We start from the raw sequence: 14441 nt of genomic DNA on the forward strand, positions 1-14441 counted from the left end.
AGACAGAACAATGGAGTTAGTTTCCAAAGAAATGTATTGAGATTAATTAAACATTTGGGCCCAATCCCAATTCTACCCCTTAGCCCTTCCCCTTACCCCTACCCCTCTTTTTGTGCGTTCCCATGAAGGGGTAGGGGTGTCCCAATTCTCTTTAGCTTGAAGGCATAGGGCTAAGGGGAAAGGGTAAATACTCGATCTTCGAACGAAGATTTTTCAGGACCACACCAAGGGGTAAGAAAATTTCACAGAATACACCAGCTGCAATGGCAGGATTGCTGCACCCAGAAGTAAGATCCACAAATTAGTATTTTTTGTCATTATTACGAATTTTCACAACAAACAAGCATATGTTTTAATATATTCATAACTGCGTTCGTGTTTTACCGTCATGCTTAAAAAAATGCTAAAATAAAAAAACGCTAAATTTTAAGATCTATAATCTCTAATAATAACTTCTGTATTGTAGTCCCACAACATTCTGACACTCAATGAAACTGGAATACCCTGTCAGTAATGTCTAATGGCTGGGAATGGGCTTTTTACAGTGTCTGCTATAATGTTAATGTTGTTTTTGGTGTGTTTACATAGATGAATATGGCCACTGTGTAAATGCACAGTACAGTTATCATCTTATTGCCACATTATATCGTTATGATAACATAATATATGCCTTCAGTAATTTCCTGAAGATAAAAACCAAAAAATAGCACAACTGGAATATCTACAGCAGTCGTGATCGTCTGATCTCATATGAAGCAAGAGATTGCGATGACATCTGATGACGTGTGCAGGTGCTGTAGTGCTGTCCCAATTCTTAGGGGTAAATTTTAAAGCCCTTCCCCCTCAGTTTTAAGGGCCAGGGGGAAAGGGTAGAGGTACAAAAATAGAATTGGGATTGGGCCTTGATATCTTTCACTTTGGCAGATTGGCATGGAGCATGTGGAGAAACAGGGAAACACATCTCATTAAAAAAGTTCTATTCATCGTAATTTGAAATTCATTCATTCACTCTCTTTTCAGCTAAGTCCCTTTATCAAACCGGGGTCACCACAGGGGAATGAACCACCAACTTATCCAGCACATGTTTTACGCAGCGGATGTCCTTCCAGCTGCAACCCATCACTGGGAAAGTAATTTGAAATTATATACTTTAATTTTTACAAACTATGTGATAATCGGGTATTTGCTTCAGATAGATTGATAAATAGTACTGAACAAGCAGGTAGAGTTCTATTGAGGTTGTCATTGTTTTTTACAGTGAAGTGGAGAAACTAGGGAATCGGATTTGGGCTTAGATAGTTAGATAGATGCTTTGTCTGTAGCAAGTGTTTGTTTTTTCAGGTAAAGGACACACAACAGGCAGAAGTAGAAAATTCACAAGATGAATGGAGGAATTGATGGATAAACAGATGTCCTTCCAAGAGGAGGGGGGGGGGGGGTGGACTTAGATAGTTAGTAGTCAGATGTCTTGTCTGTGGCAGGTGTCGCTTTTCCAAGTAATGGACACAACAGGCAGAAGGGGGAAACTCACAAAAGCATCAGTGAAGATTTATCTGAAGAACACTGGAGAACATCTTGTGCATTGCTAGAGCTCAGCAAGCATGTAGAGCTCTGTTAGTCCTGTTTTTCTCTTTTACAGACTAGAGTGCAGCATGTGAAGAAAAATAGGAAGGATGGCCGAAGGATGAGGACATAGATGGATGTCCATCCAAAAGGAACAGCTGTTGGGGCAGCACGAGATGGGAGAGCTCACCCTGGGAGGCAGCATGTCCCAAGGAAGATCGGAAGAGGTTCAGTCTTACCTTCTTCTTAAGAGTCCAAGGGGGCGGCTGGGAGTGCGAGAGACAGAAGCCTGTCCTCTGGCACTCTCAGAGCCTGTGGCGAAAAGCACCGATTCTGCGAGCTGGAAAGCATCGCGTCTCATGCTGGCAGTGTTGGGGCTGTCAAACCCAGAGAAAAGAAAAATTGCTCTTTTATTGAAAATTTAGGTAGCAAACCTCCTCTTCTCCAGCTGGCCCGTCTTAGGGATGCTTTGCGGTCCGTTTAGCGGACTTAGCAGTGCCCTAGGGTGGGGGCGCTGGTCATCTGTGGGGTGCACGATGCTGCCGCTGAAGCGGGCTGGTGTGGCGGAGCAGGTCTAGGAGTTGCAGATGGGTGCCCTCGGCAAGGAGCAACCGAAAGGGATGAGTCAGTGGGGGGAGCGGTTTTGGGAGCCCGTCTGTAGATGACTTTCTCCATCGCACTTGAATGCTCTTTCACCTCAGTGAATTCCTGGGTGAACTCTCCCACAGTGTCGCCAAACATGCCAGCCCGGGAAATGGGGGGGTTAAGAAAGTGAACCTAACACCCATCTAGTCGATCCGGTGGTGGAGCTGGAACCCAAGCCATCTCCAGCCCCTCCACCAAAGCAGCCAGGGTTAGCACAGCCATCATATCTAACTCCCTATCTGGAGCCTCACTCACCACCCCTGAGGGAGGGAGCGGGTCCAAATTGTCATCAGATAATGATAGCCCACCCTTCAATGCAGCAATGGAGCGCGCTGAGAAATGGGGGGTCTGCGAGCCCGAGGGCGGCGGGTTGACCCTCAGATCTGCCAGAGTACCAACCGACTTGTGAAGGACAACAGGGGTGGTTCGCCCTTTTGCAAGAGCTAGCTGCTATCATAGCTGTGCAACAGACATACCATCGCAGTGACAACATGCACTGCCTGCGAGCACCGCATTAATATGCTCAATCCCCAAACATGCAACACAGTGCTCGTGCCCATCATTCGGGGACAGAGAACCACCGCATCCAGAAATGCACAGTCGGAACGATGTCTTTGAAAAGAATGCTGGATCGTGTTGGAGAATTTGCTCTATTCAAACCTTAATGCACTGGTCCGGTGAAACGCCCATGGGAAAAAGGACCTTGCGATGTCGCTCGCACTGGAATCAGGAGAAAACAGCCTCTCTGAAGATGGCAGCTTTTTGCTCTCTCTCAAATGTAGTCGATAGATTGCAGCAATAAGTCTCTTTTAGTTGCACATGAGGCACTTAAAGTGAAAATGTGTGAAGCCTCTGGCTACTTTATACTCAGCTAAGGTACTCAGCCAGGTACATACGTTGGGCACTGCCAATTCATTGGCATTTCATCGGCTCATTTTATTTCTCTTCAGCATTGACTGGAAACGTATGCTCAGGTTAGGTATTTCCTGGATGGATGGATGGATGGATGGATGGATGAATAGATGTCCTTCCAAGAGGAAGGGGGTGAAGGTGGGCTTAGATAGATAGATGTCTTGTCTGTGGCAGGTGTTTTTTTTTAGGTAATGGACACACAACATGAAAAAGGAAACTCACAAGAACATCAGTGGAGATTTATCTGAAGAACACTGAAGAACATCCCGGTTACGAACATAACCCTTGTTCCCTGTAGATGGGAACATAAACATGTGACACTTGGGGAGTTCACTAGACAACCAATCACTCTGAAGAGTTAGAAAACGAGCCAATGAATGACGATGAGTTGGCAGAGCTCAGCTTCACAGGTGCAGGTGATTATTCATTAGTTGACGATATAACCAGTGCACGTGCAGTGCTAGACTTTTGCTGCTGAAGAGCCGAACACTTGTGGCAGCGGAGACACACAAATCCATTGCCATCTTCGAGAAACATGGGTTATGTTTGTAACCAGGACATTTCCCTTCAGTGGGAACTATGACCCCTGATGTGAAGTTTTCTAAGCATAGCGGGAGTGCACAAGCATCCCCAAGGGCGTAAACTTCTAACGTCCCCTAGGACCTTTAATTAACAGAATAAGGGAATAATTTAGAAATCAGGTGTTGTAAAATATGCATTTTACCTAGCTTGCTGTAGTCTAGGGATTCTAAAGATACAACAGTACATTGGGAAATCGTGCAGGTCCCGAAGGTGAAGGATGCTGCGGAGGCCACCTGTTACCCAAGGAAAGACTAGGTGACAATATTATGGGCTAGGCCTATGCAGGGGAAGCGCTACATATGATAAACTGGTTAGTGGGTATGGAAGACTTGGGTCTGTCTGAGAAGGGGGAACACGGCGTGGCTGAATGGCGCATATGGGTTGTCACACATAGCTGGGACCAATCCCCAGCACGCGTGTAGACCAAGTGGGCAATACCAGACATGCCCAGCCCCCAGCTCATAAAATATCTGTAAGATAGGCGCAGTGTGCTAACATCCAAGAGGAGGCAACACTACGCTCTCACTCCCAACGTAGACCTTCAGTGTGGAGGGTGACAGCCTACACTCCAGCATATCCTGAAGGAAGGACAACACAAAACTAATCTGGCAAAGCCGGGGATCTTCTCGGCGAGAAGTGCACCACTTAGTGATTAGACTCCTCTATTATGTGTAGACATGCATCGTAGAGGGTGTTCTAGCCTGAGTGGATGTTAACCGCTGATGTTCTAAGGGGTGCGGCGACACATCGGGGTGATGGTCACCCGGTGTGTGCCCACACGTCATGCCCATCTGGAAACCCGATTGTTAAGTCAGCGCTGAAGTGGTCTCATATGAAGCAATCCGAGCAGGGTGATAGCGGCTGTGGATGCCATATGCCCCAGGAGCTTCCACTTTCAGTGGGACCAATGTGTGCCTGTCGAGTAGTCTCAAACAGCACAGCACCAGCCTGGTGCACTCTTCTGTGAGGCGAATCATCAAGTGTACATTAATCAACGTTCCTCAAAAACGTAAATGTACCCAAATTAGCCCAAAGACAAGTTTTTATTGGTGATCCTTTTGCCAGATAATAAAGGGCATAGCAATAAAAATACAAATTCAAACTAAAAACAATACTCAAATGAACAACAACAATAAAAAAAAAACAACCACCGCAACAACAATATCAAAAGCCTAGGGTTCACAATGTTGATTATTATGAAGCCGTTCCTTAAAATTATACTTAAATGACTTAAAATATACACATTCTCTAACAGATTGTGGTTTTAAATTCCACTGATGTGATGCTTTAAAAGAAAACCAAAAAACATGTTTTCTAAGTGTAATAATGCAATCAGCTTTAGCTGCACTCCAAGTTACTCTGTTTTCTACAGATTTAAATAAAAAAGTCAGATAGAGGGGGAGGAGCTAACTATGCATAATCTTGAAAGGTACACAACATTTTAAACTTAGAGATGTTTCCCAATTAAGCAGTCTATGGGTTTTTATAATAGTACAATGATAAAAACCAAACTTTTTAAATAATTTATATAATAAATTGTTAATATCCTAATTTATAAATAATTCCAGAGGTTTTAAAATTGTAGATTTTGTGTTAGACCAACTTATCAGACAACAATTTTTATGAGGTTCTTAGAATTTAAAGAGCACCTATGTTACCCCTTTTTTCAGATTTAATATAAGTGTTTTGTGTCTCCAGAATGTGTCTGTAAAGTTTCAGCTAAAAACAACCATAAGATTTAGCCTTTAAGGCTAGTCCTCCCCGCCCACCATTTCTATGTGCCTTTCTGCGTGCCTTAATCTCCTCCCTCGGCTGTGTCAGACAACAGACAGACTTAAAGGAAGCAGATCTCACTTAGCAATTGTGAGAAATACTAGAAATACACAATGTCGTTACAAAGTTCACGCACGCGCGCACGCACGCACGCACAGACAGACAGACAGACAGACAGACAGACAGACAGACAGACAGAGCGCGTTTAGCTTTGCACTCTTTTTGCACGCAAATGTGACAGGATACAGGTTAATCTCCACTGCTGTATGGATATCTGTTATGTTAATGTACAAAATAAACCTGATTTAACATCAACAAATCTGAAGCATCTTCCTTTATAATTGTTCTGACACGCGGCTGTGCTGATGAAGTAAAGCTGAAGTAAATCTCTGTACTTCATTACACACGTGCACTGTTTTAAAACATTTTAAACTTGTAAAACTCACTCTTGATCCTAACGAACGAATGATCCTAACGAACTGAACAGACCTTTTATTCCCGGTTGCTTTCCGTATGTCTGTCTGGTCTTGTTGATATGATTATACACGTGACTACCGGGACATGTTAATACGCGCAGCTGTCAATTAATTCGGTGGGCGGGGGGACCGCACTCCTACGTCAAGTTGCGGTCGGTCTGAAAACCGCTCCAATTAGTCCCCTGTTTTTATGTTGTTAAATTGAAAAAAAAAAGGACTGGGTGTGTTGATATCACCCCAATATGACGGTCTATACACCATACCTGCAAATATGTCTGTCCAAACAGCTTGAAAAGTAGATTTTTCACCATAGGTGCCCTTTAAATACATTTTTGCACCTTTTTTTGATAAAGAATTTCTAATAAACCTAAAATTAACTGTATAAAATCTTATTTTGTTACATACCTTTTTATGTGTGTCCAGATAAACCCATAGGTATTTAAACTCTAAAACAACTTGAACTTTCTTTCCTGAGATAATAACATCCTGTTTTGTATCAATGCCATGTCCTTTAGAGAAGTACATGCAAGCTGTTTTTGAAACATGTAATTTTAGGTTATACTGATTCAGCCACGCTATTACTTTGTTAAACCTTCGTTCAACTTTTTTATAGCCTCTTTAACAATTTTACCATGCGTGAAAATGACTGTATCATTAAATCATTTATTTACATGCTGAAGAGTATTAGCCTCAATACTGACCCTTGAGGAAACACTGCCCTTCTCACTCCACCTCTGTTCATTAATGCCTTTACCCTTAAATAAAATAACGTATATAAAATAAAAACAATAAAATAATGATTTATCCAAAACCGAATTGATTTGAATGTAATTGAAAAGAGCTATTATTTAAATGGTCAACAATTTGTTTAACCACCAGTTTTTAAAAACCTTTAATATCATAGGTAGGACACTAATAGGCCTATAATTGCAAGTTAAGCTGGGGTTGCCTCCTTTGAATATAGGAGCAACCACTGCTGGCTTCCATGAGGTAGGGAATTAATGATATTAATGATAAGGGATTAACAATCAAGGAACAAATTTGTTCCAATAAAAGTGTGTCTATGCCATAAAAATCCTTAGCCTTTGAAGACTTAAGAGACATTATTACTTTTTCGACATCTACTTTATTTACTGAATTTAATACCAAAGCTGTAACACTAGCATTGTTTCGTTGTAAATAAGATTGTTGAGCTGTAAAACTTTGAGTTGTGCAGCTCTAACCAGGCTGGCAGAGCTCGTGTGTATGGCATCATCGAAGCAATCACTGACGTGCCAGCTGTAGGGCAGCGTGAGAGGAAAGAGCTCACCCTGGAAAGCAGAGCACCCCAGGAAGAGCTGAAAATAACAGTTTGTCACTTATCCTCCTTCCTAAAATCTGCAAAGATGCCGAAGGAGTGAGAGAAAGGAGTCTGTCCTCTGGCATTTTTGAAGCCTGTGATGATAAGCACTGGCTCTGCGAGCTAGATGGTGGTGTGTCCCAGACTGGTAGGGCTTGGGCTTGCACTCTCAGAGAGAAAGAAAAAAATGCTGTTTTATTAAAGATTTGGTTATTGGCGACCCGGAGGCCAGCAGGGATATGTTTTTTGTTGTTGATGTTGGTCACTGGCCCTTCACCGGGGAAAAAGCGGCTTCAGCCTGTGGGAGGCTCTGCGTTGCCGCTTAGCCAGTGGAGCGGCCTGCTGAGGTGGAGCAGGTCTTGGTGCCGCAGGTGGGCACCCTCAGCAGTGGGGGGATGGGGATGGTTTTTCAAACCCGCTGATGGATGACCTTGCCCATCGTGACGGGGGTCTAGGCTGAGCCCTCAAGGTGGTGGCACCTTGGGGACAATGATTGACCAAAATTGCTTCGTATCCTCTGGCTGCTCTGCCATCAAGGGTGGTAAGGGCAGAAGTGCACAAGGACCGGACAGAAAAAGGTGCCATCTATGCCTGCATGTTGGAGTAGACATCTCCAGTCCCACTATGTCCAATTTCAGGTCAAAGACCCCCCTCACAACCCACGGGAGGGAGCTGATCTGGACTGTCATCAGAACATGTCAGTTCACCTTTCAATGCAGCGATGGGCATCTGGTCCTTGGTGTCTTCAAGTGAGAGTGCGGCCATTGTGGGGGATGCACCGCCACACTCACTTGAAGCTTGGACTGAGCTCACTGTGGAACAGTGAGGGGTCCGCAGACCTGAAGGAGACGGATGTGCCCCCACTGTGACCGTCAGGCCTGCACTAGTGCTAACTGACTAATGGGGAGCAGCAGGGGTGGTGCACCCTAATGCGCGCCACGACCTCAGTTGGGGACTCACAGTGAGGGCATGAACTGTCTTGTGAGCACCACCTCAACATGTTGAACCCCAGACATGTGAGAAAAAACTCGTCCAATCATCGGTGGAGAGGAAACCACCACACCCAGAAACTCACGATCAGAATGAAATCTTTCAAAAGATGCATTGCTCAACTCAGTAAGTACACCCAGTTAATGTATGCAATGTCATGGAATACTGCTTTCTTTCTGGATGACAGGTTAGCAGAAGGTTCACTTTAGTCTCTTGTGAGGCTCTAAAGCGAAAAGTCTAACGGCTTACTCTGCATGTGCTGGTTATTTTCTCTGCTAATGATTAATCACCAGCATCAGCGGAGCTGAGCTCTCCCCACTTATAGGCATTCATTGGCCTGTTTTCTTACTCTTCAGAGTGATTGGTCATCTAGTGAACTCCCAAAGTGTCGTCAGACACGTCTCAAGAACACTGGAGAACAGCTTGTGCAAGCATGTAGAGCTCTTTTAGTTCTGTCTTTGTCTTTATAGACTCGAGTGCAGCATGTGGAGAAAAATAGGAATCACACACCTCAGCAGTGACTGGAAACTGATGGTCAGGAATATCCTTCAAAGGCAGAAGTATGGGTGCATGGACGGATGTCCTTCCAAGAGGAAGGGGGTGGTGGTGGGCATAGATTGTTAGATGTCTTCTCTGTGGTCGTTATTTAACTTGTAGGTAATGGAATCATAACAGGCAGGGGGACTCACAAGAGCATTGTCGAAAATTTATCTGAAAATTGCTGGAGAACAGCTTGTGCAGTGCTGCAGGGTAGGGCTCTGTTGGTGCTATCTTTGTTTTTTGCAAATTTAAGTGGAGCAGAAGAAGGAGACTCAACAGGGGCATCACTAGACCCCATTTACATGCCCCAGTAAAAATGGCCAGTGCCCCAGTAAATGCGTTTAGTTACAGTTTACTTTATATGTAAGTGTATTAATTAAGAGTGATAACCCCAGAATAAAGAAGTTATTCTCTATGTACAACCGAATCAATGCTTGCGAAAGCAATGCAGTTTAATCGAAAACAAACTGATGCATACTTACAGAAAACCATTCCCATGCACCTCACACATTGCTCATGCTCCTGGTGTGAATCCCGGCTGTTTAACACGCATGCCGAAATATGTGACGCTCAAACATTGTGAAATGGGCGTAACAGCTTTTAATTCAGAGGTGCCGGCACGCAGCAAGTTTTGGAAGTCAGCAAAACTAATGTTTAAGTGATATGATGATGATCATATTTTGACTAAACATGGCTCCTGTAAGATAATTTTTTGTATGAAGCACAAAAGACAGATGATGGGAGGTTAGACTTAACATAAATTTTTCACCATCAGAGTCAGGTCTTAGACAAAAGATAAATCTATAAATTTTTCTGTGTTCTCTAGAATTGTCATATGAAATTAAAATTCATGCAAAAGATTTGCTTAGAAGCAGTGTCCAGTTGTTTCTTTACATTGATTTGATTTCTGTTATTTACTTAGAATAGTAATTTTTATAATTATAATAATAATACTTTTATTGATTTTGGATGCAGTTCTTAAGTTGAAAATGTGCATTTATAACTATTAAACTGGGAAGTTTCTGAGGGCTCTTGTACCATGTGACCACCACAGATTCATTTTAACTGTTGTATAAAAGCAAGATCATGTTCTGCTAAAAACACACCTTCTTGCCCACTGTGAAGTACTGCCATGCCTGTGCATCGTAGGTGCTGATGTTCTGATATCGTTCAAACCTCCCTTCCGTCCATTTGTATATTCCTGAACCAAGGTTGGAGTCTCGGTTGGCGGTCGCAATGAAAAGCCCAACGGAAGAGATGTGGAAAACTTCTATGTCAAATGTCTCAGAGTAAGTGAATAAATCCTGATGATCCTCCACATAGTCCAGCTTCTCTTTTTCTGCAGAGATGCAGGGCAATAGTCAGATACCATGCCTATTTCTTACTATATACTGCAGCTCTACTGTTACAGTTTATTTAGAGGATCACCTTGCAGCATAGTGAGCCACATCATGCCATCACAAAGATACAGTCCCTTTTTCAGTGTGTTGAACCACAGTTGTCCCTCCTCTGAGTGTCCACAGGGCGGACTCAAACCCGCAGTCACCCGAACCTCTGCCTCTGTGATAAATAAACAGAAATACGCACATAAGAGTGATAAACATTGTATTACCAAATGTTTCGTATTTATTACATGTAATTTTGACAAGACTATTCTTTTTTTGTTAGTTTTATATTGCAAGCGTACATTATAATGTACTTTATTTCTGATAAATGAGAAGACTTTCATCTAAGAAAAGTCAGATCTGTTTACCCAAGATGTCTAATAATTTAAAATCATTTCACTAATTATTTATAGTCAGAATATAGTAGAGTTTAGAATAAAGACTATATATCAATGTTACACTAGATGATGATAGAACATTATTTTTATTATATGAAGTTCACAATGTCCGGGAGGAGCTTAATTATTCAGGAATATCAATCATTATCACATGGGTATATACAACAGCATTGCACTGTGTCAGCTGACAATTTTTTCTAGCATCCCACCATCTCCCCTTATCCCCCTCCTAAACGCTCAATCTTTCTCTTCATAGTTTGAATGCACAGCTTGAGTCAAACCTTGAGTCTTATTTGAGAACAGCAAGCCAAGTTTTTTTGCCATTGTCTATCATGACTGAATGAGCAGGTGAACTCGTGAAAATTACATTATATTTATAATCACAGATGCTATTTCAAATATTAAAGTAGACAGTTCACTTGTTTCTCTATGTATATCACTTTTGTAATTTTAAGCTCATTTTAAAATAGGGAGTATTATCTTTGCCCCACAGACAAACAGACAGACTGACCTAAATGTACCTGTAGACTACATTATATAAGAGGAAATAAAGCAAACATGGCCTCTCACTGCCCTGTGTCATGTCTCTCAACAGGCCCACAGTATACAGCCCAACAGCGAGCTCTGCTTTCAAACACCAGCACTTCTTCTGAGCCAGAGGAGAAACTCAAAGCACAAGGCTGTCAGTCAGTGTCAGCGGATCAGTAACACACTTGTGAGATAGAGTTACTCACATCCCCATACAATCACAGGCTTGTGTTTACAGCAAAAACACACAGCATTCCTATAGGACAGCTTTCTGCAGACTTATGGACATTAGCTACACATAAACCAACCGATAATACCTGCACCTCTTGAAGATTACTTTACAGTTTGTTTTCTTTCTACAGGTTAGCCAATGTTAAGACTTCAAATATGAAGCTACAGGACAAAAACAAATGCTTTACGCCAGGCAATTGTATGTGCAATAGACATTAATAGACAGCTAAACGTAGATGTCTTGGCTTTAAGGCTAAAAACATAAGAGATGTGTAACAAAAGTCCAAAAATAGATTATCACCAAATTGACTAATTAGACTTCACTGGTCATTCATTTCTGTCTATTTGATTTTATTTTTGGACCCCTGTTAGACATCTTTTATATTTTCACTGACAGCCAAAGTTAAGCCTTGTTTTAGCCAAGACGCCTACATTTAGATGTCTATTAGATGTCTTTTTAACACAAAAATGCTTGCTGGGTTACTTCTTTCTTCCTACTTCCTTTCCTGTATTGTGCAAAAGTCTTTTTTGTTGTTGTACCAATGGTATAATGTCCATCTGAACTGTGAAATCATATGGAAAGAAAACCACTAATGAAACACTGACCCTCTTAAAATGGCCTCCACAGAGCCCAAACCTGAACATTATAGAGACTGTGGTATTATATGAACAGAGAAAAATAAATAAAGCTGCCTAAATAGGAAAGTGCTGAGAGATGCCTTTCCAAAGGGGTTCAGGAGTGTGTTTAGTGCCTATGTAGGTAACACTAAACACTAGAAAGAATAATTTAATATTTATTTAGTTTAATTTAATATTTACTTAGCCTCAAGTGGTTCCAAACCTTTGTTAGTTTCTTTATTTTTAAAGAAGATATTTTAAAGAACGCTCAAAACCATATTATGGAAGTTAATTCCAGGTTTCCAGTTTTATTCAGATTCTTCCTTTGTGTTTAACAAAGGAAATAAACTCAAACGAGTTTCGAATATGTGAAAGGTCAGTAAACGATGACAACATTTTCAGTTTTTAAACCATCCCTTTAGTGAAGCAGCATATTTTGAAGATTTTTAGCCATAAATACCTCTGTTTGCACACTATTTTACTGTATTACATAAAGTACTTAATATGTTTTAGATTGTGTGCACCATTAACTATTAATAGTATATTTAAAGTTAGAATTCCGCTACAGTGTGTTAGATATGTAAAGGTTTAAATTTGCTCTTATGTCCAGCACTGTGTACATATTTATGACATATTACACAAGAACTAGTGAGGGTTTAAGACTTTTTCACAATACTACTGCATTTGCTTTTCTGTCACCAGCTAAGCACATACGTAAGTAATTAGCATGCAGACAATGTCATTGTTTTATTGGTCTCACCATATGGATGAAGGGGAAGATCAGTGGATGATGGTTTGATTGGCAGGTGTAAGAGGGCCTGGGGAACTGAGAGTGCAGATAGCCGGGGCTCAGATGAGGGACATATTTGTGAGGTAGCATCTGAACCAGGTAACAGAACTAGCTGCCGCATTAGACCCTGCAAAAAACAAAAGCAAAAAAATCAGTGGAATGAAATGTTAGATATAGATTTGTAAGTACATTGTTGATCTTAAAGTGCCCCTGCTGTGCTATTTTAAAAGTTCCTGATTTTGCTTTGGCTTGTAAAAATAGTTTACATCTTCTTAGTTTATCCATTGCAGCATCACCTTTTCTCATTCTGTCTGAAACAGTATGTTTGATGATTTTGTCACTCTAAACACTGTCTTTCTTTAGAGTATACTCTGCTCTGATTGGTCAGATGGCCTAGTCCAGGAGTCACCAATCTCGGTCCTGAAAGGCCAGTGTCCCTGCAGAGTTCAGCTCCAACTCTCCTCAACACACCTGCCTGGAAGTTTCTAGTATAACTAGTGTAACGCCACGCCAGCCCTCGCCCGACTACTGACTCAGCTCCGCTCCCTCTGCAGTCACTTCCTGTTTGTGTAGTATTTCAGTGAGAGCCAAGGCTATGCTTCTTTGTGAAGTATTGCCAGTCTACCTGCACTACCAAGCGCTTTCCAAGAGACTTTCATAACTGCCTGCCTGTGTATGACCCTGCCTGCCTTGATCAAGTACGCTATCTGTCTTTGCCCTCTTGCTCTGTTTTGGACTGTTTGTTGTTATATTGAACCTCTGCCTGCACTCTCACTACATCGTCTGGATTTGCCCCTGTGTTTGTTGACTGGATTGGACTGCTTATGTGTTGCAGACTTTCGCCTGTTTACTCACTGATGTCTCTGCCTATAAACCCTTTAATAAAACTTCTGCATATGGATTCTAATACTGTCTCAGACCCCACGTTACAACTAGTAGGATCCTGGTTAGTTTGTTCCAGGTGTGTTTGATTTGGTTTGGAGCTAAACTCTGCAGGACACCAGCCGTCCAGGAATAAGTTTGGTGACCCCTGACCTAGTTTGTTGTAAATGGTCTACAAATTACAGACTGTCAGAAATCAAATGTCTATATCAATATCGAAAGTTCAGCAATGGGTCTCATTAGTGTTTGTAATTATGGCCTCAGGTTTATCAAATTATAAAACTGGAATAGCTGACGATTTGTTTCAGGTAGTAAAGAATCAGTTACTTTTTCTTCTTTGTTTAGGGAGACAACATCTTTTAATTATTCTACATTCATAAAGTGATTTTTTTTACACATCACAGTGCTAATATCCAAAGAAAGCATCACAGAAACACTTTAATAAAATGATGAAAAAACATATGTACAGAAAATAAGCCATTCCATCTCCTTCTGCTGGCAATGAAGAATGTGGAGCCAGTTGTATCAAGATCTTCGGGGAAGGGTCTTTCAAGCACCCTGTTTGAAACAAAACAGTCTTTTTATGATATATTGAATATATTATATATTGATATATTATGATATATTAAATGATATATTTCACCCTGGATCTCAAAATCAGTCTTATGCTGCATGAGTACATTTGTGGCAATAGCCAACAATACATAGCACGAGATGCCAAAACTCATTGGAGTATTCAGTAAAGTTTGTTCCATGAAGACATTTTTAGAATTTCCTACCATAAATATA

The 14441-nt window shown here is 41.5% G+C and overlaps 1 protein-coding gene across 1 annotated transcript in view; it reads right to left on the bottom strand.

Moving 5' to 3' along the window:
- tspearb (thrombospondin-type laminin G domain and EAR repeats b) overlaps nt 1-14441 on the bottom strand; it is a 37013-nt gene that overhangs the window by 16155 nt on the left and 6417 nt on the right. The window contains exons 4-7 of the mRNA XM_056465178.1: nt 14120-14210; nt 12741-12897; nt 10249-10380; nt 9927-10159 (exon numbers count right to left, since the gene is read on the bottom strand). Of these exons, the coding sequence (XP_056321153.1) occupies nt 9927-10159; nt 10249-10380; nt 12741-12897; nt 14120-14210 (613 nt within the window). The remainder of the gene's footprint in view (nt 1-9926; nt 10160-10248; nt 10381-12740; nt 12898-14119; nt 14211-14441) is intronic.

This window comes from Danio aesculapii, chromosome 9, assembly GCF_903798145.1.
Source record: "Danio aesculapii chromosome 9, fDanAes4.1, whole genome shotgun sequence".
In the NCBI taxonomy this organism is placed as follows: domain Eukaryota; kingdom Metazoa; phylum Chordata; class Actinopteri; order Cypriniformes; family Danionidae; genus Danio; species Danio aesculapii.